The sequence below is a fragment of the Hypanus sabinus genome, chromosome 3, assembly GCF_030144855.1.
Source record: "Hypanus sabinus isolate sHypSab1 chromosome 3, sHypSab1.hap1, whole genome shotgun sequence".
Lineage (NCBI taxonomy): Eukaryota > Metazoa > Chordata > Chondrichthyes > Myliobatiformes > Dasyatidae > Hypanus > Hypanus sabinus.
Genome location: NC_082708.1, coordinates 47,976,017 through 47,995,201, shown reverse-complemented (window position 1 = coordinate 47,995,201; position 19,185 = coordinate 47,976,017). Strand labels below are relative to the sequence as shown.

The following is a 19,185-nucleotide window of genomic DNA, read 5'->3' as shown; positions in this document are numbered from 1 at the left end:
CCAGCCTTTTCTTATGCCATGGACCCTACCATTAACCAGGGGGTCCGTTGACCCCAGATCAGGAGCCCCTGCTCTAGGCCTTTCTTAATAGCTTCTGTATCTGACAATGATGTAGGTTTGTGAAGGGAAGATCGTGCCTCACGAGCCTGATTGAGTTTTTTGAAGAGGTAACAAAAGAAATTGATAAGGGTAGGGCAGTGGATGTGGTCTACATGGACTTTAGCAAAGTATTTGACAAGGTCCCTCATGAGAGACTCATCCAGAAAGTCATGAGGCAAGAGATAAGTGGAACCTTGGCTGTTTGGATAAAAAAAAATTGGCTTAAAGGAAGAAAGCAGAGGGTAGTAGTGGAAGGAAAGTATTCTGCCTGGAGGTTGGTGACTAGTGGAGTGCCACAGGGATCTATCCTGGGACCCCTGCTATTTGTGATTTTTATAAATTACCTGGATGTAGAGGTGGAAGGATGGGTGAGTAAGTTTATGGATGACACAAAGATTGGAGGAGTTGTGGATCGAGCTATAGGTGGTCAAACGTTTCGAGAGGATATAGACAGGATGCAGAGTTGGGCAGAAAAATGGCAGATGGAGTTCAATCTGGACTAGTGTGAGGTGATGCATTTTGGAAGGACAAACCAGAAGACTGAGGATAGGATTAATGGTCAACTACTTAAGAGTGTGGATGACAAAGGGACCTTGGGGTTCAAATCCATACATCCCTCAAGGTCACTGCACAGGTTGATAGGGTAGTTAAGAAGGCCTATGGGATGCTAGGCTTCATTAACAGGAGGATTGAGTTCAAGAGTACAGAGGTCATGTTGCAACTCTACAAATCTCTGGTGAGATCACACTTAGAGTATTGTGTTCAATTCTGGTCACCTGATTATAGGAAGGATGTGGAAGCTATGGAGAAGGTGCAGAGGAGATTTACCAGGATGTTGCCTGGTTTGGAGAACAAGTCATATGAAGCAAGGTTAGCAGAGCTGGGACTTTTCTCTTTGGAGCATAGAAGAATGAGAGGGGACTTGATAGAAGTCTACAAGATTATGAGAGGCATAGATAGGGTGGATAGTCAGTACCTGTTTCCCAGGGCACCAATAGCAAACACCAGAGGGCATATGTACAAAATTAAGGGAGGGAAGTTTAGGGGAGACATCAGGGGTAAGTTTTTTACACAGAGGGTTGTGAGTGCCTGGAATAACTTGCCAGGGATGGTGGTGGAGGCTAAAACATTAGGGGTATTTAAGAGCCTCTTGGACAGGCACATGGATGAAAGGAAAATGGAGGGTTATAGGGTAGTGTGGGTTTAGTACTTTTTTTAAATGGGTCAGCACAACATGGAGGGCTGAAGGGCCTGTACTGTGCTGTAACATTCTATGATATTTTACCAATCTATTTAAATGGAAGCCCAAGTCTTGGAAATCCTTTTTCTGGTTTTTCACCATTGAGAAAATACCCTTTTTAGATCCAAAGTAGTTAATTGGACATTTATTGAGGCTAAAATTTATTTGTGATGCAATTTAACCATTTTTCTTGATATATTAATCACTTGAATATCCTGCTAGCTGCAATCTAATGCTCCTATCCACATTTATTTTTATCTATTATTTATTTTTATCACATTATCTATTTACATTGCAACCTATCTTTCTGTCATTGCCAGTTGCTCTTTAGATTTTTATGCTATGATTCAAGTCACTTTGAAAATCGGTAATTTACTCTGCTCCCACTACAGATCTTTGTGGGATGCTCAGAGACACAACCCCCATTCTGGGTGCTGAAGGACAGAAGGGCTCATTTCATGAGGCTATGTCTGTCCATGATATTCAAGGAATAATTTCCCTGCCTGAATACCACAGAGCAAAAGATGTGAAGCATCTGCTCTGGTAAAGACATCCCTATTGAAATCTTCTGTTTTCTCCAAGTTTACAGGCAACCATGCAAAGTTTCACTTGTGGCTATAAACGTCTCTCTGGCCATGCGCTTAAATGGAATGGGATCTTTCCAGACTGAGCTGGAGTCATGTACCTCGTGTCATGGTAACGAAACAATAACCTTGTCTTAACGTCAATAATGTCAGCAAGAAAAAAGAGTTGGTTGTTGATGTAAGGATGCAGTGGAGAGGTAGTGTTGCGGGGTTGGGAGATATGTATGAATACAACCCTGATCTTATCAATGGAGTAACTATAGAGATGTTCAGAGGCTTCAATATCCTTGGTATCCATATCATCAGCAACCTCATCTGGGCCCTTCACACTGACATGATCAAGAAAGCACAGCAACATAATTACTCTCTAGACGTCTGAGAAGATTGAACATGTCCACAAGGATTCTCTCAAACCTCTACAAAAGCGCCATAGAAAATATCCTAGCAGGCTGCACCTCAGCGTGGCGTGGGCACTGCTCTGCTCTGGACTGATGGAAGCTGCAGAGAGCAGTAAAATCTGCCCAGTCCATTACAGGATCATCACTTCCTTTCATTCAGTGCATCTATATGGTGTAGTGTTTCAAGAAGGCTAGTAGTAACATCAAAGATGTCTGCCATGCTGGCCATTCCCTTTCCTCCCTACTGCCTTCTGGGAGCAAAAAACAGGAGTTTGAAAGCCAGGACATCCATACATTAGAACAGCTTTCTCTTTACTACTATCAGGCTTCTGAATCAATCACCTCTTTCACTCAATCCTCCCAGTAATGCTTTCATGCTTTTAATTCTACTCTTAGTTATACTATTATCATCACCCAAGGATTTACTTTTGCACAACTTCAGATTTTCATTACAATCTTTTGCACTGGTCATTGTATTTATTACTAATATTGCGTGAGCTTCATACAATCAAGGAGTTTCATTGCCTCCCAGCGCATAATAAGCTCAACTGGATCTGGAGATATTTCCATCATCTCAGTTTGTGATTCACTATTGCAGAAGGTGGTCCATGTCCAGTCAAAAAGAACTACATATACTTCATTTATACATAGCCTGCTTCGGATCCAGATGATCCCTACCCGTGCAGATTTATGCAATTAAGTTCTACAGTATTCTGTCTGAATATCTCCCCTCTGCGTAATCTTAAAAATGGGTATAACACACACTTCACATTTCCCCATGAGTTACAATGTGGCTTGTTTTATTCCTGTTTGAAGTGAAGGAAGATAGCAAAAGAGAAAAGACAGAAAAAAGTAATAATATGTCAAGCGAGACAGTGCAGGTCAGTTCTTCCTAGTCCTAAGAGAAACAGTTTCAGCCGAAGACAAAGGTTCACTGTTTCTTTTACACTGAAGTTGCCTAACCTACAGAGTGTTTCCAGCATTCTTTATATTTATTCATTTTTCTCAGCGATTTTAGAGTTCTTATTGGTCTGCAAAGGTCACATTCACCATACATTGTTAGGACCCAACATTCAAAAGCAGAAAATCTTCTTAAAAGGTGTAAAGTGGAAAAATGTAAAGTGAATAAATTTACAGAATGTATTTAATAGTTGGTGTTCATTACTTAGGAGTAAACCAGTTTGGTTGACCCAGCCACTGAAGTGCAACAAAACCATCCTGGACCGTAAAGGCAGACACTGTATTTTCACCAGTTCACCTGTAGTCTTGCACTGGTAACCCAGAAATCTTGTAAAAACCTTAGAAATGTGGATAGTATCCACTTTAACAGTTCACAAGCACACTAATAATTTTATCCATTATCCATTGGTGAGAGTTGTACTAAGTCTATCACAACAAAGATTCAATCCACTTTATAAATAGATTACCGTAAGCATGTTTGACATTCCAAATACCCTGGATAGCGAAAATCATTTCATTTAGTTGTAATCTTGTGATTTCAAATTGTTCCTTGTCAATATTTTTAGCATTATCTTTGCAAAGGCAGAGAACGTTGCTTTCTAGCAAGGAATATATTAGCACAACCTTAAAAGAAGCTTTTATTTTCATTTCCATTCTTAGATATGAGGTTTACTGAAGCTTAGCAAAAAGAGAACTAAGTGTCTATACTTTAGTTGAATCATATGAATTCACCAGACTAAACATTCATGAGGATTATACGCTCAAGATTAGAAAGAGAAACTTTTCCTCTGTTTTTCTCCCCCTTATTTTCCAAAATAACTTGTGGGTGGGATAAGTTCCATTGTATGATATTTACTTTTAGCATTTTATTAAAATGTGCTTTGCATGTGCATGTTTATGTGTCAAGTGAGTCAGTGTTTATACTTAACAGTGGCACAACAAATAACGTTATAATTAAGTCTGATGCAGTATCCTTTGATGCACCCCTAGCAGACCTACCCTTTCCATCTTTGTAGTATTTGTCTTCAATGTGCAATCACATGAATTTGAAATAAATAGGGGTGTGTTGCAAAAAGAGATTGCTCATTGCATCATGGTATCATTTTACATTCTTCATACCAAAAGCAGAAGTAAAACCCTAAGGAATGATTTTGGATGTCAGTGGTTCGTGCAATCATCGTTTTCACCACCAGTTCCCAGAAAATGAAATAGAGGTTCATCCCTTAATTTCCTGTTCAGAGGTGGAACGAAAGAAAAACAAAACAAATTTGGAAGTTATCTCTGAGTTATAATTCTTTATTTTTTTATTTAGTGATACAGCACAGTAATAGGTCCTTGTGGGCCTCAATGGGTCCGTGCCATCAATTACATCCGTGTGACCAATTAACCTACTACCCGTACGTGTTTGGAAACCCACGCGGTTATGGGGGGAACATACAAACCTCTTACAGAAGGCAGCAGGTCGCTGGCACTGTAATAATGTTACTCTAACTGCTGTGCTAGGAGTTCTGATGAGGAAATAAGGAAACTGCAGAGATGTTAAACAAACCAAAATGTTGTGAAACCAGATTTTTGTTGATAAAATAACATACAAAAAGTTATACACAAAATTAGAGTTCACAAGTTTCAGATAATAGTGCATAGAAAGGACTGGTTGAGGCACTATAAAATGGTCATCTTTAAGCTGGCTGATTATGTGTGCTAACTATACAATCAACTTTGGCCATTCTGAATAAAATCAGAAAGTACTGGGTGTACTCATCGAGTCAGGCAGCATGTATGGAGAGAGAAACAGATTAATGTTTCAAATTGATTATTTTAACCAGAACTGGGATATCAGAAATGAAGAAATGATTTCTAACTTTTTCCAGATCTGATGAAGGATTTCAACTTGTAGTGTTAACTCGGTCTCTCCACAAGTGCCATCTGGCCAGTCAAGTAGTTACAATTCTCCATGCCTATCCCTTTGTGGGCTACATGGAACATGCTTTGTTTCTGTCCTACAGCGACCACTCCCTCCCATTTTCATCCCTTTATCTAGTACATTGAAGGGTGTACTGGTGCTGCTTCCTTTTCTGTCAAAGAACTTGAAAGTTTTGTCACCTTTGCTGCTGATCTCCACGTGGTCCCTCTTTGACTTCCCTCCTGTTACTTGACATCACCATCTTCACAGAGGTGAGATTAGTGACCAGCTCTTAGTATAAGCCCACTAACTCCTGTAGCTATCTTGACTACACCGTCACCCACATTGCCCCCATAAAGGTTCCACTTCATTTTCCTTTGGCTCCGTCATTTCTGTTCTGATGCCAACTATTTCCAATCCCGTGCTTCCAAGATGTTCTCCTTTATCCTTAAACATAGCTTCCATACATGGGCATCATAGTTGATGGTACTCTCAAGCACATCTGTTAGAGTTCCTAAGGATTCTCCTTGTCCTCACCTTCCATCCCACCTGCCTTCGTGTTCAATGAATCAACCTTGGAAATTGTTACCAAATTCAACATTATGGCACAAACTAATGGGCAAATTGTTATACATATCTACTGTACATACACCCTATCCTCGTTATATGCGGGACACGTTCCTCGCAGTCGACGCATAATGCGAACAACTTTAAATAGGGATGCGTTCCAGAGGGCATCCTAAGTATATTTTATCTGTAATTTATTCATATTTTCATACCAATACGACATAAAAGCAGTACCACAAGGCACATTCGTATTATATTTCATCAATTTAAGGTAATATTCAACGTAATAAATCATAGAAAGTTAACATTCTAGGGTGTACAGTACTTACCAACAGTGGCAGGTGTGTTCGCTCTGGGAGATGAATGGTTGTGGTGTCGGGCAGCTTTACACGGATAAGGTGGATGGTTGCGGTCGTCAGGATCATATCAAGCACAGCAAGGGGTGAAGGAAGACTCACAGAACTTTTAGAACTGCCGGCACTGGTTTGAAGAAAGTGGTGAGGGTTGTTTGCTTGGTCCGTTCTAAACTTGGGTCCACGTCCATCGCCATTTGTGCCAAGTGTTCCTGTTTCCACCATTCCCTCACTGTTGGTAACCTCCTGGAATTTTCAAAATCGTCTGTTGCTTGCAGCATCTGAGAGACAGTACGCTGTACAAAAAAAACTTGAATGTGGATCACACCTTGGTCGAGTGGTTGAATCAACGATGTTGTGTTAGGCGGCAGGAAACGCACTGTTATGTTAGGTTAAATGCTGTCTGTGGTGAACTATGTGCCTGTCGGGACACGCCCCTGCTGACTGCTCCTGTGGCTCCTCCCACAGGCCCCTGTATAAAGGAGACCTGCGGCCTGAAGATCGGCCTCAGTCTCCAGGACCTTGTATGATAGACACTCACTCCTGGTTCCTTCTTCCAGTCAATAAAAGCCGATATCTCGCCTTTACGTCTCAGTGTGAGTTATTGATGGTGCATCAATTTTATTGACTGGAAGTTTTAAAACATGGAACCCGTTTTGCATCCGGACCGGTTGGATTTGGACCCTCAAGACCCTGACGCAGCTCTCGCTTTTGAACACTGGCTTGCATGCTTCCAATCGTACTTGGCGGAGCTTCGTGCGACTGAACCCGCCGTTATGCACAGAATCCTACTCTCGAGGGTCTCCTCCAAAGTTTACTCCTTTATCCGGGACCTGCCGACCTACGAAGGGGCACTGGACGCCCTCAAACGACAGTACCTGCGGCCGGTGAACACCGTCTACGCAAGACATCGCTTAGCTACCCGGCAACAGCGGCCTGGCGAATCGTGCGCTGAGTTTCTCCGAGCACTACAGACACTCGTCCGAGCTTGTGACTGCAAGACGCTCACGGCAGAACAGCATGCGGAGCTGCTGGTGCGAGACGCCTTTGTGACGGGACTGAGGTCAGTGTACATGCGCCAGCGGCTGCTGGAGAACTCGGATCTTACCTTAAGCTCGGCGATAGAGAAGGCCAACGCTCTAGAAGCTGCGCGGCATAACGCCGACGCTGTCCAGTCGCGCGATTCCCCGCCGGTTTCGTGGACGCCTCAGACCCCGCCACCGCCGGCTCCCGGGAGCGAATTCGCCAACGCCGCCGCCAGTCGCCATTCCACGAGCTCCCCGACCCAGACCACGGCTGTGGCCCGTAAGAAACTCGTGCTTTGTTATTTCTGTGGCCAAAAGAAACATCCTCGACAACGCTGTCCAGCGCGAGAAGCGACCTGCTCCAGCTGCGGAAAGCGGGGCCACTTCGCCAAGGTCTGTAAGTCTCAACCTCGAGCGGAGTGCAGCGCTGCGGGTGAAATGTGGGGGCCGCCATCTTGCATGCCGGGATGTGGGCGGCCATCTTTGTCGGCGTCAGCATGCCCCGCCCCCGATCCTCGGATGCTGACCGGGTACCCCGGATGTGAGCGGCCATCTTTGTCGGCGTCAGCACGCCCCGCCCCCGATCCTCGGATGCTGACCGGGTACCCCGGATGTGAGCGGCCATCTTTGTCGGCGTCAGCATGCCCCGCCCCCGACCCTCCGATGCTGACCGGGTACCCCGACGATCCAACTGTGGCCACTGTGACTCTCGACCAAAGCGCCCCACACCAGCTTGCAAGATCCATGATGGACATCCAGGTGGAGGGGCATTGGACTGGATGCCTGTTTGACACGGGCAGCACTGGGAGTTTTATTCACCCGGACACAGTGCAACGCTGCGGACTTGCAACGCGGCCGGTCAGTCGGAGGTTCCATTTGGCCTCTGGGTCGCAGTCCGCAGACATCCGGGCGGGTTGTGTAGCGACTTTGGTGGTGCAAGGCACAGTATATCGGGACTTTGAACTGCTGGTCATGCCTAATCTGTGCGCACCTGTGCTATTGGGGCTGGACTTCCAGAGCCATCTCGAAAGTGTGACTATGGTATACGACGGGCCCCTCCCACCACTCACTGTCAAGAATCCTCAGTTTTGTGGGACTTCTTCACATACCCCGCTACTGACCACACACACACACACGGACACACACATCCCATCCAGAACCAGGCCAACAGCTGCGCTACCGACACTTGCAGCCTCTCCACTCTCAAGATCCCTCCCCCACCGCTGTTCGCCAACCTGACCCCCGACTGTAAACCTGTGGCAACCAAAAGCAGGAGGTACAGCGCGGGGGACCGGGCCTTCATTCAGTCGGAGGTGCAGCGGCTGCTCAGGGAGGGGATCATTGAGCCGAGCACAAGCCCTTGGAGGGCCCAGGTGGTTGTTGTTCGGACTGGGCAGAAAAATAGGATGGTGGTGGACTATAGTCAAACCATCAATAGGTTTACGCAGCTTGACGCATACCCCCTACCCCGCATCGCGGATATGGTCAACCAGATTGCTCAGTATAAGGTGTACTCGACAATAGATCTGAAATCCGCTTATCACCAGCTCCCCATCTGCCCAGAGGACCGCCCCTACACCGCCTTCGAGGCGGGCGGCCGGCTCTATCACTTCCTGCGCGTCCCTTTCGGTGTCACGAATGGTGTCTCTGTCTTCCAGAGGGAAATGGACCGGATGGTGGACCAGTACCAACTGCAGGCCACATTTCCCTATCTGGATAACATCACCATCTGTGGTCATGACAGGCCAGATCACGACGCCAACCTCCAACGGTTTCTCCAAGTGGCCGCAGCTCTGAACCTTACTTATAACAGGGACAAGTGTGTTTTTGGTACCACCCGCCTTGCTATACTTGGGTATGTCGTGGAAAACGGGGTTATTGGGCCTGATCCCGAACGTATGCGCCCCCTGTTAGAGCTCCCTCTTCCCACCACTCTCAAGGCCCTCAGACGGTGCCTGGGGTTTTTTTCCTATTACGCCCAATGGGTCCCCCATTACGCAGACAAGGCTCGCCCCCTGGTCAAGTCTACCTCGTTTCCCCTCTCTGCTGAGGCCTGCGCGGCCTTCAACTGCATTAAAGCGGACATTGCCAAAGCTACGATGCATGCAGTGGACGAGACCGCTCCCTTCCAAGTGGAGTGTGATGCCTCCGATTTCGCTCTGGCTGCTACCCTTAACCAGGAAGGCAGACCAGTAGCATTCTTTTCTCGCACCCTCCAAGGCTCTGAAATTCGGCACTCCGCGGTGGAGAAAGAAGCCCAGGCCATAGTGGAGGCTGTTAGGCACTGGAGGCACTATCTTGCTGGCAAAAGATTCACTGTGCTGACCGACCAGCGCTCGGTTGCGTTCCTGTTCAGCAACCAACAGCGGGGCAAGATCAAAAATGATAAGATTTTGCGGTGGAGGATAGAACTCTCCACCTACACCTATGATATCCTGTACCGGCCTGGCAGACTCAATGAGCCCCCTGATGCCCTATCCCGGGGAACATGTGCTAGCACACAGCTCGACCAGCTGTACGCCCTTCATGCACAACTTTGCCATCCGGGGGTCACCCGATTTTACCATTTTGTGAAAGCTCGGAACCTGCCGTACTCCCTGGAGGACATCAGGACGATGACCAGGGACTGCCAAATTTGTGCCGAGTGCAAACCGCACTTCTACTGTCCTGACACGGCACAACTTGTCAAGGCCACCCGCCCTTTTGAACGCCTGAGTGTTGACTTTAAGGGCCCCCTTCCCTCCACTGACAGCAATGTCTATTTTCTCAGTGTTATTGACGAGTTCTCATGGTTCCCCTTTGCCATCCCCTGCCCCGACACCACTGCCACGTCCGTCATAAAAGCCCTGCGCCAGCTCTTCACTCTGTTCGGGTATCCCTGCTATATCCACAGTGATAGAGGGTCCTCCTTTATGAGTGAGGAGCTGCGCCAGTACTTGCTAGCTAGGGGCATTGCTACCAGTCGGACCACGAGTTATAATCCCCGGGGTAATGGCCAGGTAGAGCGGGAGAATGCCACAGTGTGGAAGGCCACACTTTTAGCCCTTAAGTCCAAAGGGTTGCCGGTCTCTCGATGGCAGGAGGTCCTCCCTGAGGCACTGCACTCTATCCGCTCTCTGTTATGTACGTCCACCAATGCCACCCCTCACGAACGCCTGTTCTCTTTTCCCAGGAAGTCTGTCACTGGGACCACCCTACCAGTTTGGCTGACGTCCCCGGGGCCAGTGCTGCTCCGGAAACATGTGAGGAGCAATAAATACTCCCCGCTGGTGGAGAGGGTTCACCTTCTCCATGCGAACCCCCAGTATGCTTACGTGGTCTTACCTGATGGGCGGGAGGACACGGTCTCCATCCGCGACCTGGCACCCGCAGGTGCAGCAGACCACTACCCTGAAGGCTCTCCGGTAACTGTGAACCCTGCACCAGAGGTGACACCGTACTCACCAGGCCCTACACAGACTCCTCACGACACTTGTATACCGGGCGTTTCGTACGCATTTATACCAGGCGCCTCGCACATGCATGAGGGATCACCGGCGCCTAGTGGGCAAGAACACGCGCAACCCCCGTCCCCTGTGCAATCGCCAATGTTGCCGGAACCTATGCGGTCACAGCCGGTGCTACGTAGATCGCAGCGACAGATTCGACCGCCTGATCGGCTTGACTTGTAAGAACCTTCGCTACATGAGGACTTTTTCAAACGAAGGGGGGGTGAATGTGGTGAACTATGTGCCTGTCGGGACACGCCCCTGCTGACTGCTCCTGTGGCTCCTCCCACAGGCCCCTGTATAAAGGAGACCTGCGGCCTGAAGATCGGCCTCAGTCTCCAGGACCTTGTATGATAGACACTCACTCCTGGTTCCTTCTTCCAGTCAATAAAAGCCGATATCTCGCCTACGTCTCAGTGTGAGTTATTGATGGTGCATCACTGTCCAAATCTTTAGGATGGGCTGGCGCATTGTCAAACGACAGAAGAACTTTAAAGGCAAGATTCTATTCCCGGCAGTAGCGCCCCAGAGCTGCGTTACCTTCACTCTATGCTGCGCTGTTTATAATCTCCAACTTTTTTTCAAGTGTTAAAGCGGTTCTCTGCTGCTCGGCTGATGGCCCAGGACATGACATCGGACTCTTAGGAAGCATAGTTAAATATTTCAGGCACAAAATCACTGTACCGTAGGTAAAACCAACAAAAGTTTAAGAGCACAAGATCGCGCATCCACAGCTTGCAAAACCAATGCGAGACTGGCGGGAGTGAGACTGTCAGGCGCGCGCACCTGACTTGTATTGGCGGGAAAGCAGTGCTCCTCACATAACTGAGTTTTTGACGCATATAAGGAGACGTTGGTAGAAATAGTTCCCCGCATAACCGTGAATCCGCATAGTCGGAAGACATATAACGAAGATAGACATATGGAAGTGGTATGATAACTAATTTTAAAAGATGTTTGGAAAGCTACGTGGATAGGAAAGGTGTGTACGGATATGGGCCAAAGGTGGGCAAATTGAAGTAATTTGGGTGGGAATCTTGGTCGGTAGGGACTTATCGGGATGATGGACCTGTTCCTTTGCTGTATGATTTTATGACTCGGATTAGAAGGGACTGTCCCTCTAGTTAACTCCTCCTTCTTCCCAAATACCCACTTCCTTTCTCATGGCACCTTCCTATGCAACTGCAGACAATGCAACATTTTCCCGTTTACCTCTTCACTCCTCATCATCCAAGGTATCATCTAATACTCCTTCCAGGTGTATCCAGCAATTAACTAGGACTTTTCAAACTTAGTGCATTATACCTGGTGCTCCGAAGCTCTCCTCTTCAGATTGCAGAAGCTAAACACAGATCTGGTGACTTTTATATAGGTTTCCTCCATCCCATTGATAAGGCTGTCCCTGAGTTTCCAATTGCCTGTCACTTCAATTCTGCATTCCACTTCCATGCTCATCTCTCTGTGTTTCAACTCTTAGCCAGCCCAAAGGAAGCCCAACATATCTCAAGGAATGCAGTCCTATCCATTGAGTAAGACCAGTGCAATCTTCACAAATCAACAACCAAGTCAACAGTTCTAGATTGTAGCTGATCAGTTCTGTGTTCATTCCCTTCCATTTGTACTTCTGCCACAATTAACCTACCCTCTCTCAGAGGGCTCAACCACCAGTCACATCACAACCTCTGGATATTACATGCATCCCCTTGTCCTTTTCTTCCTCCCCTTTCTCTACAACTTAAAACACAGTTGTTTTCAATTTTGCCTAGTTGTAATGAAATATCTTTATCTCTAGAATTGTCAAGTAATGTTAATTCGGTTTTATTCTCTAGTAAAGTTGAGTCTAACCAGTAGTTACTGCTTAATTTCAAACTTCAATTATCTGAAATTCTTTAGGGGCTTTTGAACAATGTCATCTTCCTTGCCTTCACTGAGGAACAGTGGGTTCCTGAGTACTGAGTACTGTACTGTCAGCTTCCCTTGAGTACACGCCTCTCCCTCAACGTGTAGTTTATTATGGACCTTGAAAATTTCCTGAGCACAAACGTCATTTTTCTGAGAAGAACACTTGACCCCTCATCATGAGTGAGTCCACACAGCTGGATATTTACAGGAGCCAAAACTGCCCAGAAGGATGAATCCTGGGCACTAGTAGCTAACCGCTACCTGCTTTGCTCCTCACATAATGGCACTCTCAGACCTCATCAGCTAAGTGAACGTACGAAGAGAGCTAAAAATGTATTAAATGGGAAAATACCACTGGTGTCTTTCAGAGGAGATTTTGTTACCAGAAACACACTTGATACGGAGACTTCTGCATTTACTACAAACTGTACAAACTTGGAACTTCCCAACAGATGTAGTAGAGCTCAGCAACAGCAGGCTGGAAGGATCATAAGGCTAGAAACGGTCACAAGCCGAATCCTATTTTCAAAATAATCCAAGCCCATGTGTGAAGTTATGTTTGTGACCATGGAGGTCACAAGTCTCATTGAGAACAAAAATTGCCATCTTAGTTCTTAAAATAGTGTAATTTCAGGAGGAAAACCATTGATAAAAGCTGGCTGTTGTGTTGAATAAATAAGAAATGTTGTTTAAAATTCTGGGCATAGCATTGTTTTTGTCTCACTGAGAGATCTTATGCTGGAAGAAAGGGGGTAACACAATTGAAAATCCCATTGAGAAAAAATATCCCAATAGGCTTCAAAATACCCCAAAATATTCACAATATTGTTTTGCTCTGACTTAAGCCAATAGTCAATTGCACAACATCCTTTCTTTTTGAAACATTGTGATAGCGATCACTAGGTAAGTATACTCCTTGCACACACACGAACATTGCCTTGTCATTTTGCTGATGCTGTGCTGAGTGTTCACAGAATAACTTTGTGGTAATTAAAGATGGTATGTCCTGATGCCTAATAAATGGGGCTTGTCGTCTTCAGTACCAGACAACTCAGTAATAGCTTCACACTATTTTGGTCCAGTGTGATCTCCTGGCAGCCCTGATCTCTCTCTCCTACTGAGAGCAATGAGCCCTGTTTATTAGGTATCAGGTTATATCATCTTTAATTACCCACAAAGTGAACTGCAGATTAACATCAATTAGAATATGATGCACCTCACAATGTAGCTACAATCGTATTGCAGAATAAACAGAAGTGTCTATGTTAAATATAGTATACAAACAGCATACACACTTTTATACATCCCCATTACTAAATACATGAAATATTCTGCCGTGTAAGGTGGGAAAGGCATCAGCTCAGTTTAGGATCCATTACGAGACTATACTGAAGTGCAGACACTCACCACAGCAAAAGCAGAATGACAAGGCATTTTGTGTGTGTAAGAAGAGACTTATAAATAAGATACAGATGTATGGAGTCAGAGGAAGTGTACTGGCATGGATAGTGGATTGGTTAACCAATAGAAGGCAGCGAGTTGGTATAAATGGGTGTTTCTCCAGTTGGCAGTGGAGAATGGGGTGCCACAGGGGTCGGTGCTGGGCCCGCAGCCATTTACCATTTACATTGATGATTTGGAAGAGGGGACTGAGTGTAGCATAGTAAAATTTGCTGATGACACTAAAGTGAGTGGAAAAGCAAATAGTACGGAGGATGTGGAGAGTCTGCAGAGGGATATAGATAGGTTAAGTGAGTGGGCCAAGGTCTGGCAGATGGAATACAACATTGGTAAGTACGAGAACATCCGCTTTGGAAGGAATAATAGAAGAGCAGATTATTATTTATATGGTGAAAGATTGCAACATTCTGTTGTGCAGAGGGACTTGGGAGTACTTGTGCAAGAATCGCAAAAAGTTGGCTTGCTGGTACAACAGGTTATTAAGAAGGCGAACGGAATGTTGGCCTTCTAGAGGGATTGAATTCAAGAGCAGGGAGGTCATGCTGCAACTAGACAGGGTACTGGTGAGGCCACATCTGGAGTACTGTGTGCATTTCTGGTCTCCATACTTGAGGAAGGATATACTGGCGTTGGAGGCAGTGCAGAGGAAGTTCACAAGGTTGATTCTGGAGATGAAGGGAATCTATGAGGAGAGATTGAGTCGCCTGGGACTATACTCTCTGGAATTCAGAAGAATGAGAGGGAATCTTACAGAAACACAAAATTTTGAAAGGGATAGATAAGATAGAAGTAGGAAAGTTGTTTCCATTGGTAGGTGAGACTACAACTAGAGGACATTGCCTCGAGATTCAGGGGAGAAGATTTAGGATGGAGATGATGAGATACTGTTTTTCCCAGAGAGTTGTGAACCTATGGAATTCTCTGCCCAGGGAAGTAGTTGAGGCTTCTTCACTAAATATATTTATGATACAGTTAGATAGATTTTTACATAGTAAGGGAATTAAGGATTATGGGGAAAAGGTAGCTAGATGGAGCTGAGTTTACAGACAGATCAGCTGTGATCTTACTGAATGGCGGGCAGACTCGATGGGCCGGATGGCCTACTCCTGCTCCTGTTTCTTATGTTCTTAAGTCTACCGAGTGATCTCTGTCATGGATGTGCAGAAGAATTTCTAGGACAGTGATTATAGTTGATTTTCTAAAGACAGTATTTTCCCCATCAAAGGATCTTGTTGCCGAGACAGAGATTGTGTTATTACGTGTGTATATAATAAGGAACTTCAGTTCCCAGTCTGCAATGTGGGCGATTCACACATGCTCTTGGTGGGCTAAAGTGTCCTGAGTAAATGTAGCTGAACTGAAGCCATTCTGTAAATTTGTAAATAAAATAGTTCTAGTGTTTTTACCCACGCATTTGTCTTTGTTAAACATGACATAGATCACCGAGCCACCTTCAAAGCTGAGCCATCATTTTACTGTTCATCATGGTGAAAACAACTGCCTAAGCACCTGTGCTTCAGTAATTTGAGATCTTAGCTGCAATGTTTGAATCTGGTGTCTTGAGGCAATAAGACAGCGTGAATCAGTCTAGCTCTACTGGGCATGTCCATTCATTGTCCTGCATATTTCCCTGAATTAAAAAGATCTGAATGCTTAAACAGTACTGTATTTTTGAGAATAGACACTGAAATGAACATGAACTCTGCATGAGGTGGGTAAACGCTTCCTGTGGTAAACACAGAATATGGATGTGTACATCATTGTCATCTATTTATATTTCTGTCCATAATTCATTCGGTTTAACCCATCAGATTTCACCCTAAAATCAGAACACCTTTGACTGGTTAAATTGCGTCTGTAATATTTTTAAATGGCCTGGATTTGAACACAATAGTTAACACAAAGTCAAGCACCGCAGTAAGTGATATCCACAGTTAAACAGTGAATCAAGATGTTATATTTAGTCTTTGACCATCTTAAGTAGGAATGGTGGCCACTTTATTAGGTACACCTGTACACAGGCTCTTTAATACTAATAATTAATCAGCAACTCAATGCAAAGAAGCATTGACATGATCAAAAGCTCCATTTGTTTTTCAGACTAAACATCAGATTGGGGAAGAAATGTTATCTAAGTGACTTTGACTGTGGAATGATTGTTTGTGCCAAACAGGGTGGTTTGAGTATCTGAGAAAGTGCTGATCTCCTGGAATTTTCATGCACAACTATCTCTAGGACTTTCAGAGAGTGGTGTGAAAAACAAAGCAACCTGCCCTGAGCGGCAGTTCTGTGGGCAAAGATGGTCAGAGAAGAATGGCCCGACTGGTTCAACATGACAGGAAAGTGACAGCAACTCAAATAACCACACATAATAACAGTAGCATGCAGAAGAGCATCTCTGGGTTACGTGGATGTGTTACAGCAGCAGAAAACCATGATGATACATTTAAGATCCACTCTGTTAGTTACAGGAGGTGTCTAGTAAAGTGACCACTGCGTGTATTTTACAGCAGAGCCAACCAACCAATAGACTCTTAACCGATCATTTGTAAATAATACGAATGACTTTGTAGTGGATGTGGTCATGTCTAACAGTACTAGAATATTTGTTATTTTCGTCAATGTGCCCAAATCTTGAATGGCACTGACATATGAATAAAGTAGCCTCACATCTCAAGAAATATGCACATCTGAGTACAAAATATTTACACAGAAATTTGAACCACCAAGAAGTAGAATGTAATCCTTACAAGAGACTTCATGGAACAATGAATATAATGATTATGGAGACATCCACCTCCTTCAGCACATAGATTGCAGCAGTTCAAGTGTGTGATCCAGATTTCAATTTATAAAATTTACATATATATGTGTATGTATAGATATGTGTGTATGTGTGCATGAAAACTGGTCAGTGCAAGAAACCTGGATAGTCTGCAAATTTACTAATAAAAACAGTTTTAAAATAACTATCAGAAATTCTAGTTCCTAAGCTTCCAAGACCAATCACATTAAATATCTTGATCCAATTTCTTAATACTGTTAAAAATATAATCATGAAAAGTTTTCAAAAAGTTTGGATTCCCTTTATTGTATAAATAAATCACATATACACACTTAAGGAAGAGGATATTTATCACTAAAGATTTAAAGTAAGGGAGTAGTGCTTTTTCGATTTACTGGTTTCTACATCTATTGAAAACATTCATCGAGTACATGAAGGCACATTGTTCCTAGTTTTGTTGCTTTAAGTGCAATAATAAAAGCAAACAATGTTGCATAATATCACATTTACTCATTAGCCACAGAACAATAATTGAATAAAAAAGTGGCTGTGTCATACTCCAGAAATATATATTTATCCACTTAAAACCCAACCATAAATTTACGGTCTATGTAGTTTTGTAAGGTGGTTGTAAATTAATATCCACTGAAATGCAACAGCATCATACAAAACACCACAGAAGTTCCATCCAATGCAATACCTACTGGAACGGTGGCAGTTAAAGGTATTCATCTGGCAGAATTATATTAAAGCAGTTTGTTTCAATCTGCAGAGCATGATTTACTACATACAAAGGAGATTTGTCCAGTCACACAATATACAGACGACATCAGAATCAAATGGAATGGAAGTAGAAATCATAGCAGGTGGAGTGACTTTGCAAAATATTTCTTGCAGAATTTAATGGGGGGGGGGGGGTGGGAATTGTAGGTCCTACAGAATGCAATGCATCTGTCAAAAATGTATTTCATTTTTGAGGGAGAGCAGGTGGTATTTAAAACAGAAATTAAACTTTGGCAGCCAAAGTTCTGCTGTGTCTGCTGGCCAGAGAGCAAGTTTGGAATATTAAATAGCAGGTCTCTGCTTCAAATGAGCTTGAGGATCAGTCCCCAGACCCAAGGTAAATGGCTGGGGGAAGATTTAAAACGTCTCTACAGTTGTGAGTGAAGATTAGTGTGGAATAGGGGAAAAGGGATGATAAAATCTTCCTACATAAAGATTTTTTTCTTACTTCTGGTAGGAACATTTGCTTGTTCATTTAAGTATATTAACTCCTACAATGCAACAACTTTGTTTTAGAAAGGTTTTGCAGGGCAAAGTTAATTGTCCATCCAGCTGCATAAATTCTCCTTTAAGTTTTGAAGCCAACAGTAGCTTTTCCAGCACTGAGCTGCTAGATGTAAGTATCAGTATTCAAGTACTAAGCTAAAAGCTGCCAACTGCACTGACTGCTGGGTGCCATGTTAATCAATGGAATGAATCAGAATTGTTAACATTATTACACTATTCAAACAAACAATAGTTCTTAATTATTGTTGAAGCAAATTAACAGCAAATTATCATTTAACATACCAATATAAAAATGTATTTTGAAATGTGGAATTATAATATTATATAATGTGTAACAGAATGTTCAAATACTATATTTCCCTTTGGAGTAGCATAAATAAATTAAAACTCTTCTATACTTTGATTTCATTTTGCGGTTGTGTTTTAACAGGATTGATCCTCCTCCAGTAACTTCCACAACTGTTGTAAGTCTTGTGCAAAACTTGTCAATCAGTTTCAACATCCTGAGTGTTGGGGGTACTACATCAGTTATGCCCTCACATGCTTTATTCAAACAGATAGACATAGAATCATGATTGAAAAAGGAATTGGTTGATTTATTTCTCTTGCAGCCTCGGGATACCAAAATCAACATTAGCATCCATTGACATGCATCAACTGGGATCAATTAATACATAATAGACTGGAACTCCATTGCAGGTCTGAGGTTTCTTTCAATGAAAGCACAATTGAAGATTTGAACAGAGGCTAACTCACTTGGACGTGGAAGCAGGTACGCCTTGAACTCAGTACCTTTGTCAAATAAAATTGAATACCAGGACAAGGAATTGTCACTGTCAATTTGCAATAAAGTTGGCATTAACTTGGTCTACAGCAGCAAATAATTAAATGCCACTTCCCTGTGATGTTCACTTCATCATATAAAGATAACATTATCAGCAGGAAATAAGTAACATCTTTTGGCAACAACTTTGTGAACTTGAAGCTGCAACATATGAGTTTAAAACATTATTGTATGCTTTTTAGAAGTCTTTTTTTAATCATGTATTCTAATTAAGTTAAGAACTGTACTATACCGCTTCAATGTCTAAGGACTTCTGTTCTAAGCCAGACGAAGACTGGCAGGTGCA

At 43.8% G+C, this 19,185-nt stretch overlaps 1 protein-coding gene across 1 annotated transcript; it reads left to right on the top strand.

Moving 5' to 3' along the window:
* The first annotated feature begins 8,535 nt into the window (after positions 1 to 8,535).
* LOC132390756 (uncharacterized) lies at positions 8,536 to 11,272 on the top strand. The gene is made up of 2 exons (XM_059963305.1): positions 8,536 to 8,984; positions 10,302 to 11,272. The coding sequence occupies exons 1-2, from the start codon at positions 8,536 to 8,538 to the stop codon at positions 10,798 to 10,800; spliced, it is 948 nt and encodes a 315-aa protein (XP_059819288.1). The 3' UTR covers positions 10,801 to 11,272.
* Positions 11,273 to 19,185: the final 7,913 nt, after the last annotated feature.